The sequence below is a fragment of the Sminthopsis crassicaudata genome, chromosome 2 (genome assembly GCF_048593235.1).
Source record: "Sminthopsis crassicaudata isolate SCR6 chromosome 2, ASM4859323v1, whole genome shotgun sequence".
Classification (NCBI taxonomy): Eukaryota; Metazoa; Chordata; class Mammalia; order Dasyuromorphia; family Dasyuridae; genus Sminthopsis; species Sminthopsis crassicaudata.
Window position 1 is genome coordinate 456,961,969 of NC_133618.1, and position 17,358 is coordinate 456,979,326.

General features: G+C 34.7%; 1 protein-coding gene across 1 annotated transcript in view; it reads right to left on the reverse strand.

Annotated features, from left to right (window-relative positions):
* ASTN2 (astrotactin 2) overlaps positions 1-17,358 on the reverse strand; it is a 1,161,487-nt gene that overhangs the window by 500,804 nt on the left and 643,325 nt on the right. The window contains 1 exon segment of the mRNA XM_074292901.1: positions 3,838-4,026. Within this exon segment, the coding sequence (XP_074149002.1) occupies positions 3,838-4,026 (189 nt within the window).

A 17,358-nucleotide genomic window follows, 5' to 3' on the forward strand; every position in this document is an offset into this window, starting at 1 on the left:
TACATATCAATATAATTAGTTGCCTTTGTTTTATGCATTTAAACATCATTCTGAGAAGGGATCCATAGGTTTCATAGAGGTCCATGACTCACAAAAAAAGTCCTGAACTGCTAGCCTAGAGCTATGGCCACACACATATAAGAATTTTAAATAAGGTAGTGATAAGCAGCCTAGCAGATCAAACTTTATCCTTGTAGTTGAATAATAACTGAATTTTCTACTTTATGATACTTGACAGGATCACAGAATATATTACATCTTTAAGATGGTTCTTGAAGTGAGACCAATGGAATTCTCAGGTACTACTGCAAGTTAATGGAACAAGCGATTTTAGGGGGAGGTATACAGTCCTTAACTCACATTCATCAAGAAGATAAACATCCTATTTGAAGATTGAATTTTGTTCTGGGTAGCCAAATTGATATAAGAGGTCAAATAACTTAGTTATTTATTTCACTTAATGATAAGCATTCATGAATGCTTATCATCCAAATGCCTATATTAATAAGAAGAAGTCCAATGTAGCAGATGCTGAGTCTTTCCAAGTTACTTAAGGGCAAAAAAGATGTTTGAAAAGGGGAGAAATAACTGCAATAATATCTATGTATTCCTTCAAAGTGACAAGCTTTCCATTCACCATCTAAGAGAGGCATGTAGTATTATTTTCCCCATTAAACAGATAAGAATGAGAAGACTAGACAACTGAAATAATTTGACATAGGAAAAAAGTAGTAAAACCAAGACTAGAACCTAGGCTTTTATTTTTAATCCAAGTTTGATGTTATCTCTATATCACCATCTTCCCTTTAAATTCTGTTACCTAAAATAGACATACAAGGCCATCAGTATATTTATTTTTTAATATGCTTCTGAGGGAAATCAATTCAACTACTACTGATAGCTAGCATTTTTATAAGTACTTTTAGTTTTGCAAAGAACTTTACATATATCATTTCACTTGGTCCTTACAAAAAAATCTAGGAAACGTACAATTATTACCATTTTACATTACATTTACATTAATAGAGATGGAGATCAAGAGAAGTTGAGTGGCTTGCCCAGATTTAAAAATGACTAAGGATTCAAATTCAGGACTTGTTGACTCCAAGTTCAGATAGAATACTATCTTGTTAACAACCAGAACTTAAGTGTTTACTTTATGCCAGGTACTATATTACAGAGGACAAATTTTTAAAAAAATCTTACTTTTTAAAATCTTATACTTTATTGAGGGAAAACAACAATACACATGTAAGTAAATATAAAATATGATGTACAAAATAAGTACAAGAGATTTTTTTCAATAGAAAGAAATACACTGGCATTGGGGAGAGAGTGTTATAGAATCAAGAAATTCTATAGAAGATAATACTCAACTTGTACTTTCCAACAAACTTGAGATTCTAAGAGACTAGAGTCAGAAGGGAATTATGTTTCAGATATGTGGGACCTGAGGTCACATCAACATTCCTGAGGGAAATCAGACACAAAACAGTTTAATGCATGACAGCCAAATATAGATTTTCCAAATCTTTTTCTGTGAATTACAGGATTGGACCCTGAACAAATATTCCTCCTTTCTCATTTATTCTAATCCTCACATTAAAATAATAGTACCTTCAATAGTCAGAAAAGCACCTATAGGAGCAATTTCTAATCAATTAATAAGTACTTTGTCCCAATGGCAGAAATAGGGGGTAGGATATAGAACTACTTAAATGGTCTCAGCTACAATTTCCAATGTTGTAGTTGACAGGGGTCTTACTTACAGAGGCAGAGAGACAGTGGATCATATCACTCCCATAGGTCTAGGACTTCAGTTTACAAAGCAATCATAAGATACAGTTCAATCAGAGAGCTTTCTGAATAAGGAGACCAAATCTCTGGTCTACAGTGCAGCCAAATAATAGAGCTATTCTTTGAGTTAAACCTGAGAGAGTCTAAAATTAGGTTTAACCCCTTTCAAGCAGGACTTTGTAGGATGACAATTTATATATGGATCCTCAAGAATATTTTATTTAGGGCATTTACCAAAACCCAAGGCCAGGAAAATCACTAGAGAATGAGATATAAGAGAGATGGGCAGGATAAAGCTTGCCATTCTTTACAGGAAGCTCAGCTTGCAAATGATAATTGCTAAAATATGGACAAGATGAAAATGGTCATAAAATGCTGACATGCCTGCTGCTTCTAGGATGGTGTCTCCAAGAGCTGTAAGGACACATGAAGTATATAAAGCATTTTATGATGCCTTCATCTTTAGTTAAATCATCCTTGGCAATATCTTTGCTAATGGAAACTTACTTGCTGTTTGAATGGAAAGGGATGGGAGTGGGGATCCCTTACTACACTTGGTTTCAGAAGTTGTCCAATAGGATTGATAATAGGGTTGAGGGATCCATTTTCAATTCTGAATAGAAGGGTTGTCTTGATTTGAAATTGTGATTCTGAATTAGTCATGCATCCTGGGTCAAGAAGGCAGATTTCTGTTTATTAATGGGAGAAGGCTCTCAATCCCACATACCATGTCCCTAATATAAATCTAACCTTTACCTTGGGGAAAAAAAAAAAAAAAAAAAACAACCTATATGAATCTTTAAGGATGCAGAACTTAGACTGAGAAAGATAACATTATTTTACCCTTGAGAAAAGAGCTAAGGGGAAATTTTATGCACTAGTAAGAAGAGACGTGATTAATGGCATATCATATAGCTAGCAATAGAAAGTAGAGATACAAAGACGGTCATCTGATATCATTCCCGTTAAGCTTAATTTCACTCTCTTCTGCTCAAATTGCCATCCCTCTTTTTTTTTTTTCAGTTGGTCAAAAGGATGTCTGTCCACATCTACCTCTCTTCTAGCTATTTTCCCTCCTGGAAAATATAATTATTAGGAGCACTTTCCTTCTTTTTCTCTCTTTTCCTTTATCTAGGAACTTAGAAGTTCAAATGACCTCATTTCAAGATATGCTCAACTGGGAACATGATAAATAATCCATTGTCATCCTCTCTTCAGGAATAATTGTGTCATATTTTTAGGATTATTGTTAGGGATTCTATTTTCATTATATTTGAGTCATTTTTTATAGATATGCATGTTTATACTGAACTAGGAATTTCCCCAGATGGTCCATGTGCTCAATAGCTTCCAATTTATATTGAGTTTATGTGGTTGTTATTGAGCTAATAATTTCCCCTATAGTCTGTGTGCTTCATCGTCTCCATTAAATACCACTCTCTCTTGAGCAAAATTGTGTTATTATTTTACAGCACCAAACTTTCAGCCATCCTAATGAGTAATGCCTAGATCTAGAGAATACTGACCCCAAGCAGATTTGAGGTTCAAGCAAGCTTAATAAAATTGAAGAAAACAAGAATGTACCTTTCCCAAATCCTCTCATATTTTGCAGGTTTGGTAATAAGCAGTGTTTGGAATCATAGGCCTTTAGACTCTCAAAAGATAAATTAGAACCAAGAACAGCTCAAAGTGAAGTCAATAACATTTAAGGAGCATATTACCCCAGTATTGGTAGTATCTGAAAACATCATATGATTTAGATTTACAAGGAACTTTAGAAATAATCTATTCTGGCTCTGTCATATTACCAGTGGAGAAACACACTTCCATAGAGATCCCTCATGTAGAATATAGAAAATCATGCATAGAAACAGAAACATAAAGAAACAGGAGAGAAGTTTCAGTGTGTTCAGTTAATATATTCAATGGCACTTAATATTAATGTTCTACTCCCTTTTTGTTGCCCTGCATTTAAATTGAATATCTCAAGACACAATTGTTATTATATCAACAGAGAATAAAAAAAGGTCCAACTCATACCTGAAAGTCATCTGGAAGACTTGACCCTGGTTGACATGCTGGCTCCTATTGTTGTAACCATGCAACATCTCCCCAAAGAGAGTGTCATTGAACTTGGAATCAGGCTTGAGGCACTTGGGACCCTCACAAACATCCGATAGCATGAGGCAGGATTTACCATCTGGAGCCAGCTTATACTCTTCCACACAGCTAGGAAATGATAGTGAAATAATTAGATCCATACCCCAGCAAACATTGAGGTGTAATGAAAAGAATGAGGAGCTGATACTCAAAAGATCTGTGTTTTAATCATGAGTTTGTCATCAGTAATATGGATTTGGGAAAAATAATTTCTCTTATCTGGGCATCAAGTTCTCATTTAAATAAATAAGATTTCTTGGATTACCCCTAAGGTGTCTTGCAACTCTGCCAGTTTGTGAGTCTACATTTTAATAGTTTATTTTCTTTTTTAAAAAAATTATCTTACATTTATTTATAACTTTTGTTTTCATATTTCATTCAATTCTAAAGATAATCTTTCCCTCTCCTATACATCCAGTTATCTCTTATAACAAAGATTTTTTAAAATTTTAAGTTTGGAAAAAGTTAGCAAAATTTACCAACCCATCAACTATAACTAATTGTATATAAATATTCCACATCAAGAATCCTCTGCCTTTCCAATGAACAGAGAAGTAGGTACATTTTCTAGATTATTTTCCAGGGTGGAGAATAATCAGAATCACAAAGTGTTCAATTTTATTTTTTTCTTCTGCTGCTAAAATTTGTGTTGTTATAGCATTTTATATAACTTTTTTTTTATGATTCTATTTACTTCACTCTGTTTCAGATCATGTACGTTTTAAATGATGTCTTTATAAATTCATATTTGTAATTTCTTATGGCTCAGTACCATTCCATTATAGTCACTTATCATAATTTGTTTAGCCATTGGACAATCTATCAGGATCTGCTATACTTTTTCCTATTTATTTGCTACTACATAAAGAAATGCTATGAATATTTTGGTGTATTTAGGATTCTTTTTTTGCTTCTGGACACTTTTGGCTATTTGCTTTAAAATAAGATTTCCATGTCAAAGGATATCAATAGTTTAGTCACTTTTCTAAAAAGCATAATTCTAAATTGTTTTCCAGAATAGCTAGACCAATTTATAGCTTCATCAACAGTGCATTAACATGTCTGCCCCCTTTTCAGCCTCACCCATATTGATTATTTGCAACTGTTGTCATTACTGCCAATTTTCTGGGTGTGAGGTAAAATCTTAGAGTTGTTCTCATTTACATTTTTCTTAGTTATTTGTAGCAAGCTTTTATAAGGTTGTTAATAATTTGCTTTTTTTTTTTCCTGAGGCAATTGAGGTTAAGTCACTTGTCTAAGGCCATATAGCAAGGACCTGTTAAGTGTCTGAGACCACATTTGAACTAAAGTCCTCCTGACTTCAGGGTTGGTGCTCTAATTACTGTAGCACCTAGCTGCCCCTAATTTACAATTTTTTGAGAATTGTTTTTTTAAAATTTTTTCGTTCCGTATCTAACTCTAACATTCAATATTTTAAACTTCCTTTCTGCTCTAGTACATTATGATTCCTATGTCTACTCTTTTTGTGATTAGGCATGAAAAAAGCAAAATCAAAAGAAATCATTAGTACTGGTTTGAAAGAATCTCAGTTCACTTCAAATAATTCTTTATAATAATAATAATAATAATAATAATTCATTTATATAATAAATTTCCATTTTCAAAGCACTCCACACACATTATCTCATTCAAGTCTTGCAACAGCTCTACAAGTTGAGTGTTATGAACTGATTATCCTTCTAAAATTAATAATTACCTGGAAATAAACTGAAACTCAGTCTATTCCTGTAACCATGCTTTAAAATAGCAGAGGAAGGATTTGAACCCAATTCAATGATTCTAATTCCAGCCATATATTAATACTGCTTAGTGGGACATATAATCCTAGGCATAATTCATAGGCCACAGAGACATTCTTCAAGTAACTTGTTAATACATAAATTAGCAATTAAAGAAAGGTGCTTATAGCATTTGGGGGGAGTTCAAGAGTACCAATATATTAATTACACAATGCCTTCTTTAAACCTTTTTCCATGAACACAGAGACCTGGGGGAAAAAACAATAAAAGAAAAAAAAGCATAGTAGACCAGTTGGACGGGAAATTACCAAGTAGTTTTTCAAGTCAAACTGTATTCCCGAAGTAGCTGTCTACTACATCTGAAAACTGTAGCAAAAACTAGGCTTTAATCACCCTTGTAACAGCAGGGATGGTCCCTTCAGCACTGTGGACAGCTCTTAGCACATTGCTTTCATTCGAGTCACAAGCTGGAAATACAAATTGACACATGGCAGCAACGGCTGTCCTGAACCTCTAATCACCCAACTCTGATGGCCAGTAATGTCCCCTCTTTTGGCAGGGTTATATTGATGCAGCAGGCAACTTGCCTATGATGACATATTTAGAACAGCTAGTAAGGCAGCAAGGAAGAAAGGGGACCTTTATAGGATCACAGATTTTGGAGCTAGAAGGGGCCTTAGAGAACAACTAACCCAATCCTTCATTTTACAGATGAGGAAGCTTAAGCCCATAATGATTAGAGGTTTTCTCAAGGTCACACAGGTAGAAAGTGGCAAGAGATAGAGTTGGAACCTAAGTAAGTGCTCTGATTTAAATCCATTGTTCTTTCCATTGTACTATGCTGACTCTCCTTCACTGGCTTTATCTTAGTGTAGAGGGAGAAGAACCAACTAGTCACAACATTTTTTTCCTATGTGGAAAGCTTAAACAAAATATTACAGGAAATGAAGATATTACATTTATCATCAAAATCATTTACTTTTCTATACCACTTTAAGTTTTTTTTTAACCCTGCAAAGTAATGAGTGAATATATTGTTTTCCACATTTTTATAGATGAAGAAGAGGCACACAGAAGCAAAGTTAGTTTTTCAAGGTCACACATGGTAAATGCTATATAGAAAATTCTAGTTAAAATATTTTGGCACCAAGTTTAATTCTCTTTATACTATATGGTACGGGTTTAGAGAAGCTTGTAATTAGACTGGGGGAGTAGTGCCCCAAATTCTTCATACTAGATGAGGCTCTTAACTCACTTCTTACATCTTGATCAGCTCTGTATTGAGCAATAAAATGTTATAGAGGAGGGTGTTGGTGTGTCAGATAAGCTAGGGATAAGCTAGGAAGTTTTCCCTAGAGGAGCCATGTATGACTGAGGTAGAGAGAATTTCCTTCTTGAAGATCTGATTCTGCCATCTTCTGATGAATGAGCCTCCTGTATGCTTAGAGGAACATGCTTCTTCATTGCCAAATCAGCAATGCTATGATTTTGAAAACCAAAGGACAAATACAAATACCAGCCCCAGACACAAGGCCTTGAATGCTAGAAGATCTCTTTTGGGAAATGCTTTAAAGTACCTACCCCCTTTTAAATGCAGCGCATCAGTTTTTTCATTTATGGACTAAGTTGTAGAAGATGCTTATCCAAAGTACAATGAGTTCATTATATTTGAAGTTCAGAGGATCTATGTTCAAAAAATAACCCTGCCAATTACTATGTGACCTTAAATAAGTCACATCATTTCCTTAAAGTTCAGTTTAATTGTTTGAAAACTAGAGTTAATAATAATATCGCCATAGAGATGTTGTGAAGAAAATATATTCTAAAATGTCTCACTCTTATATGTCAATTATAAAATTGACTATAAAATATCAATTGTTATTATATCAATAATTCAAAGATGCATGGCTATATTAATTAGGATATATTTCCACCAATATAGATGTCAACCACTTATTGCCTTAACAAATGCTTTTGTAAAATTGATCTTTGTAAACAGGTGTGTGTGTGTGCATGTGCACATGCGTGCATGAGTGTTTATAAAATTTAGTATCCAACTTTTTGACAACAACTTTTCCATACTTAGCATTTTTTCTCAGATAAGAAAGAATCTATCTATTAGTGCTTCAGTATTTAAAGCTTTGAATCTTGCTAAGCCTATAGATTTAGAATTGGAGAGGACATAAGAGGTCATGTAGTCTAATGCCCTCTTTGCAGTGAAGGAACTAAAGTTGAAAAATACCAAATGACTTAGCCAAAGGCACTTTAGTTATATTAGCAAATCCAGCTTCCTCAATTTCAAACTATTGCTCTGATAGCTCTTTTCATGGTCCTGAAAAGTATAATTTATTCTTTACAATTGAAGCTTAGCTTTTATAATCCCAGGATTATCATCATGCTATGATGAGGTAAGGGAAGAGCAAGATTCCTATTATAGAACTTATAACTTAAAGAGATATTACAAATTATCTGTCTAAACCCTTCATGTTACCAGGGAGGAAACTGAGGTTCAAAAACATGGTGTTTTTCTCAATATTATGCACTGGACTAGTGATAGATTCAAGATGACTTTTGTGCTTCTGAATTCCAACCATTGTTCCTATTATACTACAACCATGTACTGTTCTATTATATATATATATATATATATATATATATATATATATATATATATATATAACTACAACCATTGTTCATGGTGGTGGTGATAGTATTATTTGAAGGAAAAGTGAAACTTAGGGGATTTAGTTCTCAGCTCAGAAGATTGGATCAACCTCATCTCTAATATCAGGAAACTAACCTGGTCGTTTTTTATTTATTTTTGGTTAAGAAGGCATAAATGAAGTCCATCCCTTTTATTATTTTTCCTTGGAAAATGATGAGAAAGGATATAATTTTATCTCAAAAGAGTTGACAAACTACTTAGATGGGAAAAGTAATAAATCTGAGTTGTTATTCCAAGGTAGTGATATTCAAGCTATGGAAGACAGATAATGATGACACTGAATAGGAAATGGGGAAGGAAGCCACAGAGCATGAGAAAAGCAGCTGTAGAATAAAAATCAGGAGAACTGGATTCAAGTCCCATCTGAGTTATTTACTAACTGAAATGACTTGTTAACATTATGTACTGGCTGGATGAAATCACTTCATTTCTGCTATATTCAGTTCCTTCATCTATAAAGTATAATAACCTTCATCTTTCCTATTTTTGCAGGGTTGTTGTGAGAATCAAATGACTTAGCCAAAGGCACTTTAGTTATATATAGTAAATCCAGCTTCCTCAATTTCAAACTACTGCTCTGTTGAGTTGAATGTTAAAACACTAAAAAAATTTTAAATGGCACTGAATATTGTTACTATCACCTCCATTAATAATTTCATCTTCATTCATTCATTCAATACATGCATATTACTGCTGCTGCTGCTGCTGCTGCTACTACTATTGCTACTATCACCCCCATCATTCTTATCCAATATTGTCAAGTACTTAGTCCTAGGGATTTAGAAGGAAGAGGAAATATATTAATCCCAACTATAATCTTTCTGTTCCTCTCTACTTAATCAATTCTGAATTATAGTATCCCTTCTAGGTATAAATTTGTGCATATCTTTCTCGTACTTGATATAATAATAACAGTGACAAGAACAACAACAACAATGAGCATTTAAATAGCACTTACTATTTGCCAGGTATTGTGCTTTGCAAACCTTATTTCATCTGGTCCTTACAACAACATTGGGAGGTAGATAGTATCATTATCCCTAATTTACAGATAAGGAAATTGAAGCAGACAGAGGTTAAGTGACTTGCTTGGGGGGGCTTCCTGATTCCAGGTACAGCACACTATTCACTATGTTAGCTAGCTGATCAGATAGCATTTTGGAAGAGATGAGAAAGGCAGGAGAGAATAATACCCCCTTTTCCTCCACATGCACTAGGACCATTTAATTCTGCTTCATCTAGTCAGGTGTTTCATCAGGAGGACTAAGTTGTAATAGAATCTGGATAGCAGTGTTGTATAGAGAAACAAAGCATTATACTTACTATCAAAATGCCAGAGTTTGGGTCTCATCTCACATATTTAACAGATGTTTGATTCTAAACTAAGTCTCTAAGCCTCAAGTCCTTTTACCTTCCTGTCTGCAAAGTGAAGGTTAGGACTAAACATTCTCTAAGACTCCCTTAACTGACTGCCAACCATGCTTGCAATGCACTCTTTATTTACTTCTAACCTTAAAATCTCTACTTTCCTTCAGTTCATGTGCTACCTTCTACAAGGAGCCTTTCCTATTCTCTCTTTTCTCAAATACTTTACATTTATTTTTGTATCTTTTATTATATAGGACAGCGAGGGATACCGTGGGTAGAGCATCAGGCTTGGAGTCAGAAAAACTTGAATTCAAATCTGACCTCATATACTAACTATCTGTGTGATCCTGGGCAAGTCATTTATCCTATTGATCTATTTCCTCATCTGTAAAATGAACTGGTAAAGGAAATGGTAAACCATTCCAACAATTTTGCCAAGAAAACCCCAAATAATATCACTCAGTATTAGACATGGCTGAACAACAACAAAAAATTTATATATATCTCCATATGTACCATTTCACTTTTGTCTTTATATTCTCAGTCCCTAATACAGTGTATGATATATAAGTAATTAACACATATTTATTGATTAAATGATATAAGGCTATAATCTTTCCCTTTCTTAGAGATAAGAAGAGGACACAGGGATAAAATATGTAGTAAACTAGAATGAATATAATGAGAAGTCCAATAAAGGACATATTTGATATAATTTCCTCCGCTAAATGCACAGATTTGAAATATCAAAGAGCCAGATTATAAGGTCACAAGATTTTATGATTAAAAGTTCCTACTTTTCATGGAATATAGAAATTATTTTCATGTTAAACCATATTGTGTGTGCTACTAATACACAGAAGGACACAATTCTATAATCTTGCTTTAAGAGTAAGAATACTTTGCCTTGGCTTTGCCTTTAATCAATGATGTCAAGAAACCTGATCCCCAGGCAATTGATCACCAAAGACTCTAGATTTTTGTCTCTGACTTACTGATGAAGCTGAGATTCATAGGATCAATGGATTTAGGAAAAATGTCAATATAATCTAGATCAAGAGTTCTTAATGTTTTGTGCCACAGATCTCTTTTGCAATCTGGTGAAATCCCTGGACTATTCTTGTAATGCTAGAGAAACTGAGGCAAGTTAAAAGACTAGAGAACTTTTAATATTTTATTTGTTGGAGAGCTTAATTGATTGACTGGATAGGACTCTTGTCTCAAAGTATCCAGTGGTAAATGTGAAACTCCAAGGTTTTTTTTTTTTTATAGGACTCTAGTTAGAAGAGAAACAAAGGCAGGAGTCAAAGAGCAGGAATTTTCATGGATGGACCATAAATTTGATTCTGACAGGATGGGGGTGAAAACTATAAATTCTTACTAACTGGGAGGTAAGAAAGTATCTGGCTAGAGAGACAGGATGGCTGAAAAAAACAGAAGGAATGAAGTCAGTTAGATAGTCTTATCTTTTGTAATGTTTAGAGTGGTTAGTTCAGTCCTAATGGACAGAAAAAAGGGGTGGTATTGCATACTAACTCAGGAAAATGGAGATATAATTCAGGAAAATTAATGCAGGGAAACTGAGGTAGATTGTATTATAACATTCTCATGATAATCATTGTAAATATATTTAAAAAAAAAACAAAGTATTACAAAGGAAATCAATCATATTTAACTTATCAAAGTATTATTTTTTAAAAATAACCAAGTTCATAAACTCCAAGTTAAAAATCTTTGATTCTAGAGCAATCCCTAGACTTTATAAAGAAGGAAACTGAAGGCCAAAGAGATGACATGATTTAATCTGAGAAACAAAGATGCTAAGTAGCAAGAAGCAGGATTTGACTGACTTGATTCCAAATCTATATCTCTCTCTATGAAATATTCCTGCCTTCTAACAGGATTTCTATCTGTGAGCTTGCTTTGTGACCCCTGAGCTCCCTTCCCAGCCCCATCTCCAACTCTTGCCTGATAGTAATAGCGTCTACTTATTGACAAGACTTTTAGTGGTGCCATTAGCCTCTAGTATCAAGGACAAATAAAAAGCATCTATATTTGCCTGAAATCTGTTATACTAACATGAGCGGCTTTTTCCCTCCAGCCACCTTGGGGCACAGAATGGTTTATTTGAAGGTCTGTTTAGTTTTTTTGGTTTTATTTTTTCTTTTAATTTTATTTTTGTACCATGCCACATAATTATACAGCTCCTTTGGAACATTTTGTCGTCTGGGAGATTTTCTTACAGAAAGTCTAAAGAGCGTAGGCATGTAGGAACTTGGCCAAGATCTGCAAGAGCTATATTTATACATATGCAAAGAGGAATAAATAAATTAAGTAAGCAAGTAGATACAAAATAGGAATTTTCTCTTAAAGCATGGACTTAGTTGCCTTCACCTCCCTCTTCTTATGGGATAAAAAGGACATTTATAGATATTTATTCTTTAAACTCATTTTGTGGAACCAAGGGGTTAGCAAGATCTGGCAACCAACTATAAATAAACTAATTAATAAAAATATTTACTGAGTGTATTCTATATTCAGAATATTGAGTTAGATGTTAAGAAAGAAGCAAAGTTTAACATAGACCTTGTCCTTGTCCTTGTCCTCAAAAAACTCATAGTCTAATAAATTTGTTAGTCAAATCCCAGGCAAATGGAGATTTTTAAGGTTATTGGACATATAAAGTTAAGGAAAATAAGGCTTGGAGTTAGGAATAGTCCAGGACCTGCCATATAAGCTTTTTTAAAGTGCCTACCATGTATTAGACACTTAGCAAATCACTAGGGATACAAAGAAAGGCAAAGGCTCTTGTGGAATTCAATCTAAAGGGGAAGACAACATGCAAATAACTAAATACAAACAAAATTTCTCTCTCTGTCTCTCTCTTTTTCTCTGTCTCTTTTTTTGTATATATGTCTCTCTCAAACTTAAAAGATATAATTTAGCCAATAGAGAAGTCAAGAATATTATTAGTAGGCACTTAATTGTGGGACAGAGAAGGCAATTGACCTTTCTGGAACTTCCCTTCCACCTCCTTTTTTAATAGGAACCTTTGCACTGCCTATATCAGAAGATGGCTGCAAAGACCAAATGGCAGTGACTGTGAAGTACTTTGAAACCAGAAAGTGCTATTTTAAAGTGAGTTGCAATTTACCTTAGCCTGGGAATTACTCAGACTGGACTGTGGTCCTGTCTTTCCCAGTAGCCACTGCTGCTGTGAGATTGTTGTCTTTGACTTCAGCTAATTCTGACTCCTTCAAGTGAGAAATCATCCTTCTACTCTCTTGATGTCTCTCTGACTTAATAAAACCAAGTCCTCTGATCCAAATGACTCACAGGAACTTTCAAATGGGATTCAGTGTTTTGATGAGTTTATCTGAAGTGCAAGTAATATTCCATTGCTAATAGGTCACTTTCAAACCCTTATAATATTAATGTTGGTTTTGAAGCCCCCTTAATTTTTCATTTTTTCTTTGAATCCTTTGGAAAGGATTAATTGGATCATGAATTTACAGATATTTTTATCTGGACATGGACCTTCCTGCACAAGGGCTTGAGACATCCAGAAAGTTCTCTTACCTATAGAGCAGATTCTGCTCCCCTCTACCCCCAAACATCCTCATTGATACTATATATATATTCATTCAATCCACTTAAACTGTTTCAGGACATAGCTTGAAAGACCATCTCAGGAAAAGCTAAACAAAGGTAGAATGACTAAGTCTTTGTTATAGGGCTCTCAAATTTAAATAGTTGCAATAATATAGGAAGAAAAAGAAAACCATGAGCTTAGTGCCTAATTAGAAGGTATAGTTAGTTAAAATAAGATGCTACCAGATGGCTAGTAGCTCTTTCCCAGCTTCACATACTGACATTTCCCTGTACCCATGATGGCCTGGAGAGGAGTGGGTAGGCTGAGATTTTTAATGCATCTTCAGTTGAAATTGCCTTAAAAACTGATGTAAGGGAATGTTTCATGTTATTATTCTAAGGCATAATTTCCACTGTTTGCTAAATCACTAATTAAAATTCTGATCTGCACCATGGGATAGTGGAATTAATATATGGCATAGAGGAAGAAGATCTGGCTTTGAGTCCTGGTCTGCTACATACTAAGTATGTAACTTTCTTTCTTGATACCTCAGTTTACTTATCTATAAAACAAAGACACAAGACTGGGAAATCTTAAAGCCCTATTTAGGGATATGATATGATCATTCATAGATGGGAACATCTGTGGAAGCCTACTCAATCCCACTAAACAACAAAGAGAGTTTTTAAAAAGCATTGGCAAATACAAAAATTCTTTTGTATGCAGGCTTGCAGAACTGTGCCTATGCATAATTTACATACCACTGCCCTGCAGTCACTTAAGTTGAAGAAGGACTGCCATAAATTTAGGTCTGCATATGGTAATTTATTTCTTATTTATTTTGCTGATTGACTGCTAGGGGCCCAAGATCTCCCCAAGCTACAGCCAGAGCTCCTATAAGGAAGAAGTATAGGTGTGGTAGAAATAGGAAAGAAAAAAAAAGACTGGAGTTTGAGCCAGAAGACTGTGGTTTTTTATTCCTAATAATTAATAATAATAATGATAGCTAACATGTACATAGTGTATACTATGTGCCAGGAATTATAATGAGAGCTTTAGGATTATTATCTCAATCGATTTCAACCTTGGGAGGTAGATGCTATTATTACTATTCCTGTTTTATAGATGAAGAAACTGAGGCAGATAGGGTTAAGTGACTTATCTAGGATCACCCAGCTAGAAAGTATCTGAAGCTGAATTTGAAATGAGGTTTTTCTGACTCCAAGTCCAGTGTTCTACCCAATGAACCATCTATATGTTTTGCAAGTTCCTATCATATAACTAGTTATATGACCACAGAAAAATGACAGTCTATCTGCCAGTTTTCCCCTCTTTAAAATGGGCACAATGATATTTCACATTGAATAATAATAATGCACTATTAAGAATAACAATAATGATAACAACTAACATTTACACAGTACTTTAAGGTTTACAGCATGCTTTATAATATTATCCTATTTGAACCACACAACAACCCTGGGAGTTAGGTCCTTTCATTACTCCCATTTTACAGATGAGAAAACTTAAGCCAAGAGAAATCAAATGATTTGCCTGGGGTTTCACAGTTAAGTGTCTGAAGCTGTATTTGAACTTAAGTCTTTGTGATTGCAGTTCTAGCATTCTATCTACTGCTACCTAAGAGGGATATTGATTGCATGTGGGAAATTACATTGCATTTTAAGAACATTTTAAAGGTATTTTCTTATACAAAAAACCCATCTTTCAAATACAAATATACTCTCAGTGATGCTTCTGGATGGGAATCCTGGAACTACAATCTCTGGAGAATCAAAGTTATAGGTGAGGAGAAAAGGCAATGGAGACCCAAGTGTCTCTATACATTCATGAGAATGTATAGGATGAAGCCTATTTCTGAGCATGTGCTTTTATGCACAAGAAAGACTGAAGGAATATCCCTGAGCATGTGTGATCAGCAAAGGAGGCATAAAAATGGCAAGAATGACAGATAATACATGGAGAGCCTGTGTTCCATTGGTACCCAGGAAATATAGAGTGACTCAGAGGAAGGTTTCCAGCACACTGATTCTTTGAGGGTAAGAATCTCTTAGAAGGACATGGATCAGAATTGCATGGAATGATAGGAATGCATTGGATTGGGATCTGTATCAATGGAAGGAATGCCAACATTGATGAGATCATCATTATTATTGTGCAATTAATTATTAGATAAAGGAGAAAAAGAGGATTAGGAAGAAGAAATGCATAACAAAATGTTCATTACACTGAGTGTGGGGCAAAAAATGAGCCATTCTGGCTAATTTAATTTCCTGTGTCACTGATAATGAGTCCCCACATCCCTTCAGTTTTAACCCCTCTGGATGAAAATTACTTTTGCATATTTTAGGTTGCTTAACCTACTGGGCTTCCTCAGTTTTTTCCTTTTGTAAAGGGAGAAAGTTATGCTAACTGTCCCTTGAGATCTCTTGCTAATTTAGATCCATAATCCTATTATCTCAATTTCTTGTAGTGAGTAATAAGAATAAAATCCCTCTCATTTGAAAAGTGCTTTACAATTTAAAAAAATATTTTCATACACATTGTCATATTTGATCCTTACAATAATCATGGAAAGTAAACAGGATATCTATCCCCACTTTTCAGAAAGGGATACTGAGGTTAATTAACATTAAGTGACTTATTCAATATTCCCATAGTTTACTAAGTGGTAGATTTGTGAATAAAACTCAAATTTTTGAACTCCTGTGTCACTTTTCCTTATACTGTACCCACTCACCCCAGTAAGGTCAAGAAACCATAATGGAATTTTTCTTTGCTTATTGAGTATCCTGCTAGGACATAAGGTGATCCTTGTGCACATTAATGATAGCTGCCTAGGGCTATAGATGAAGATGTAAAGGATGCAGGAGGCCAGGAAGAATGTGTTTTGAGTTCAGGATATACTTTGAACAAATTCTGCTCTTAAATCTTTGATGTTCCCTTTATTCATCCTTTTATTTAAATTACTTTAGCAGCATCATACTTCAGATCTCTCTCCTGTACAATTATAATAAATTTCTAATTGGGCTCCCTCTGTCCAGTCTCAACCTTTTTATCTGATCCTTCACACTGATGCTTGAATCATCTTTCTAGGTATGATGCTGTCATTTTCCAGCTCAAGAATTTTATTTTGTTCTCCATTGCCCATAGGAGAAAATGCAAACTCATTGTCTTAGCAATAATAATCACGATCATTTACATAGTGTCTTAAAATTGGCAAAGCTGTGTGTGTGTGTGTGTGTGTGTGTGTGTGTGAGAGAGAGAGAAAGAGACAGAGAGAGAGAGAGAGAGAGAGAGAGAGAGAGAGAGAGAGAGAGAAAGAGAGAGAGAGAGAGAGAAAGAGAGAGAGAGAGAGGAAGATACAAAGAGAGAGGGAGAGGGAGACGGGGAAGGAGAGGGAGGAAAGACATGGAGAGGAAAAGGGAGATGGAAAGAGATGGAGAGACAGAGAGAGACAGAGACAGAGAGATGGGGAGAAGTGTGAGAGAGAGGGAGGAAGGGGGAGAGAGAGAGAGAGAGAGAGAGAGAGAGAGAGAGAGAGAGAGAGAGAGAGAGAGAGAGAGAGAGAGAGGGAGAGAGAGAGAGAGAGGGAGAGAGAGAGACATTTACTATTTCCATTTTACAGATGAGGAAACTGAGGATAAGTGAGATTAAGAAACTTGTCCAGGGTCACTCTACTAGTAAGTATTCGAAACATCTTTTAAGTAAGGTTTTGTTAACTCCAAGTCCATCACTCTATCTAGTCATGGAAGGTAATTAGCAAGCTAAACTAACATTTAAGATCTTCCACACTAATTCACCTTTTCCTTCTTTTATTAACCAAGGTCATTCTCCTCACACAATCTATAATCCAGAAAAATGAAGTTATAGTTTCATTCTGTCTTTTTTTGCTTCTCAGAGTTCAACTATTTAATAACTTTACTATAGACTTCTTT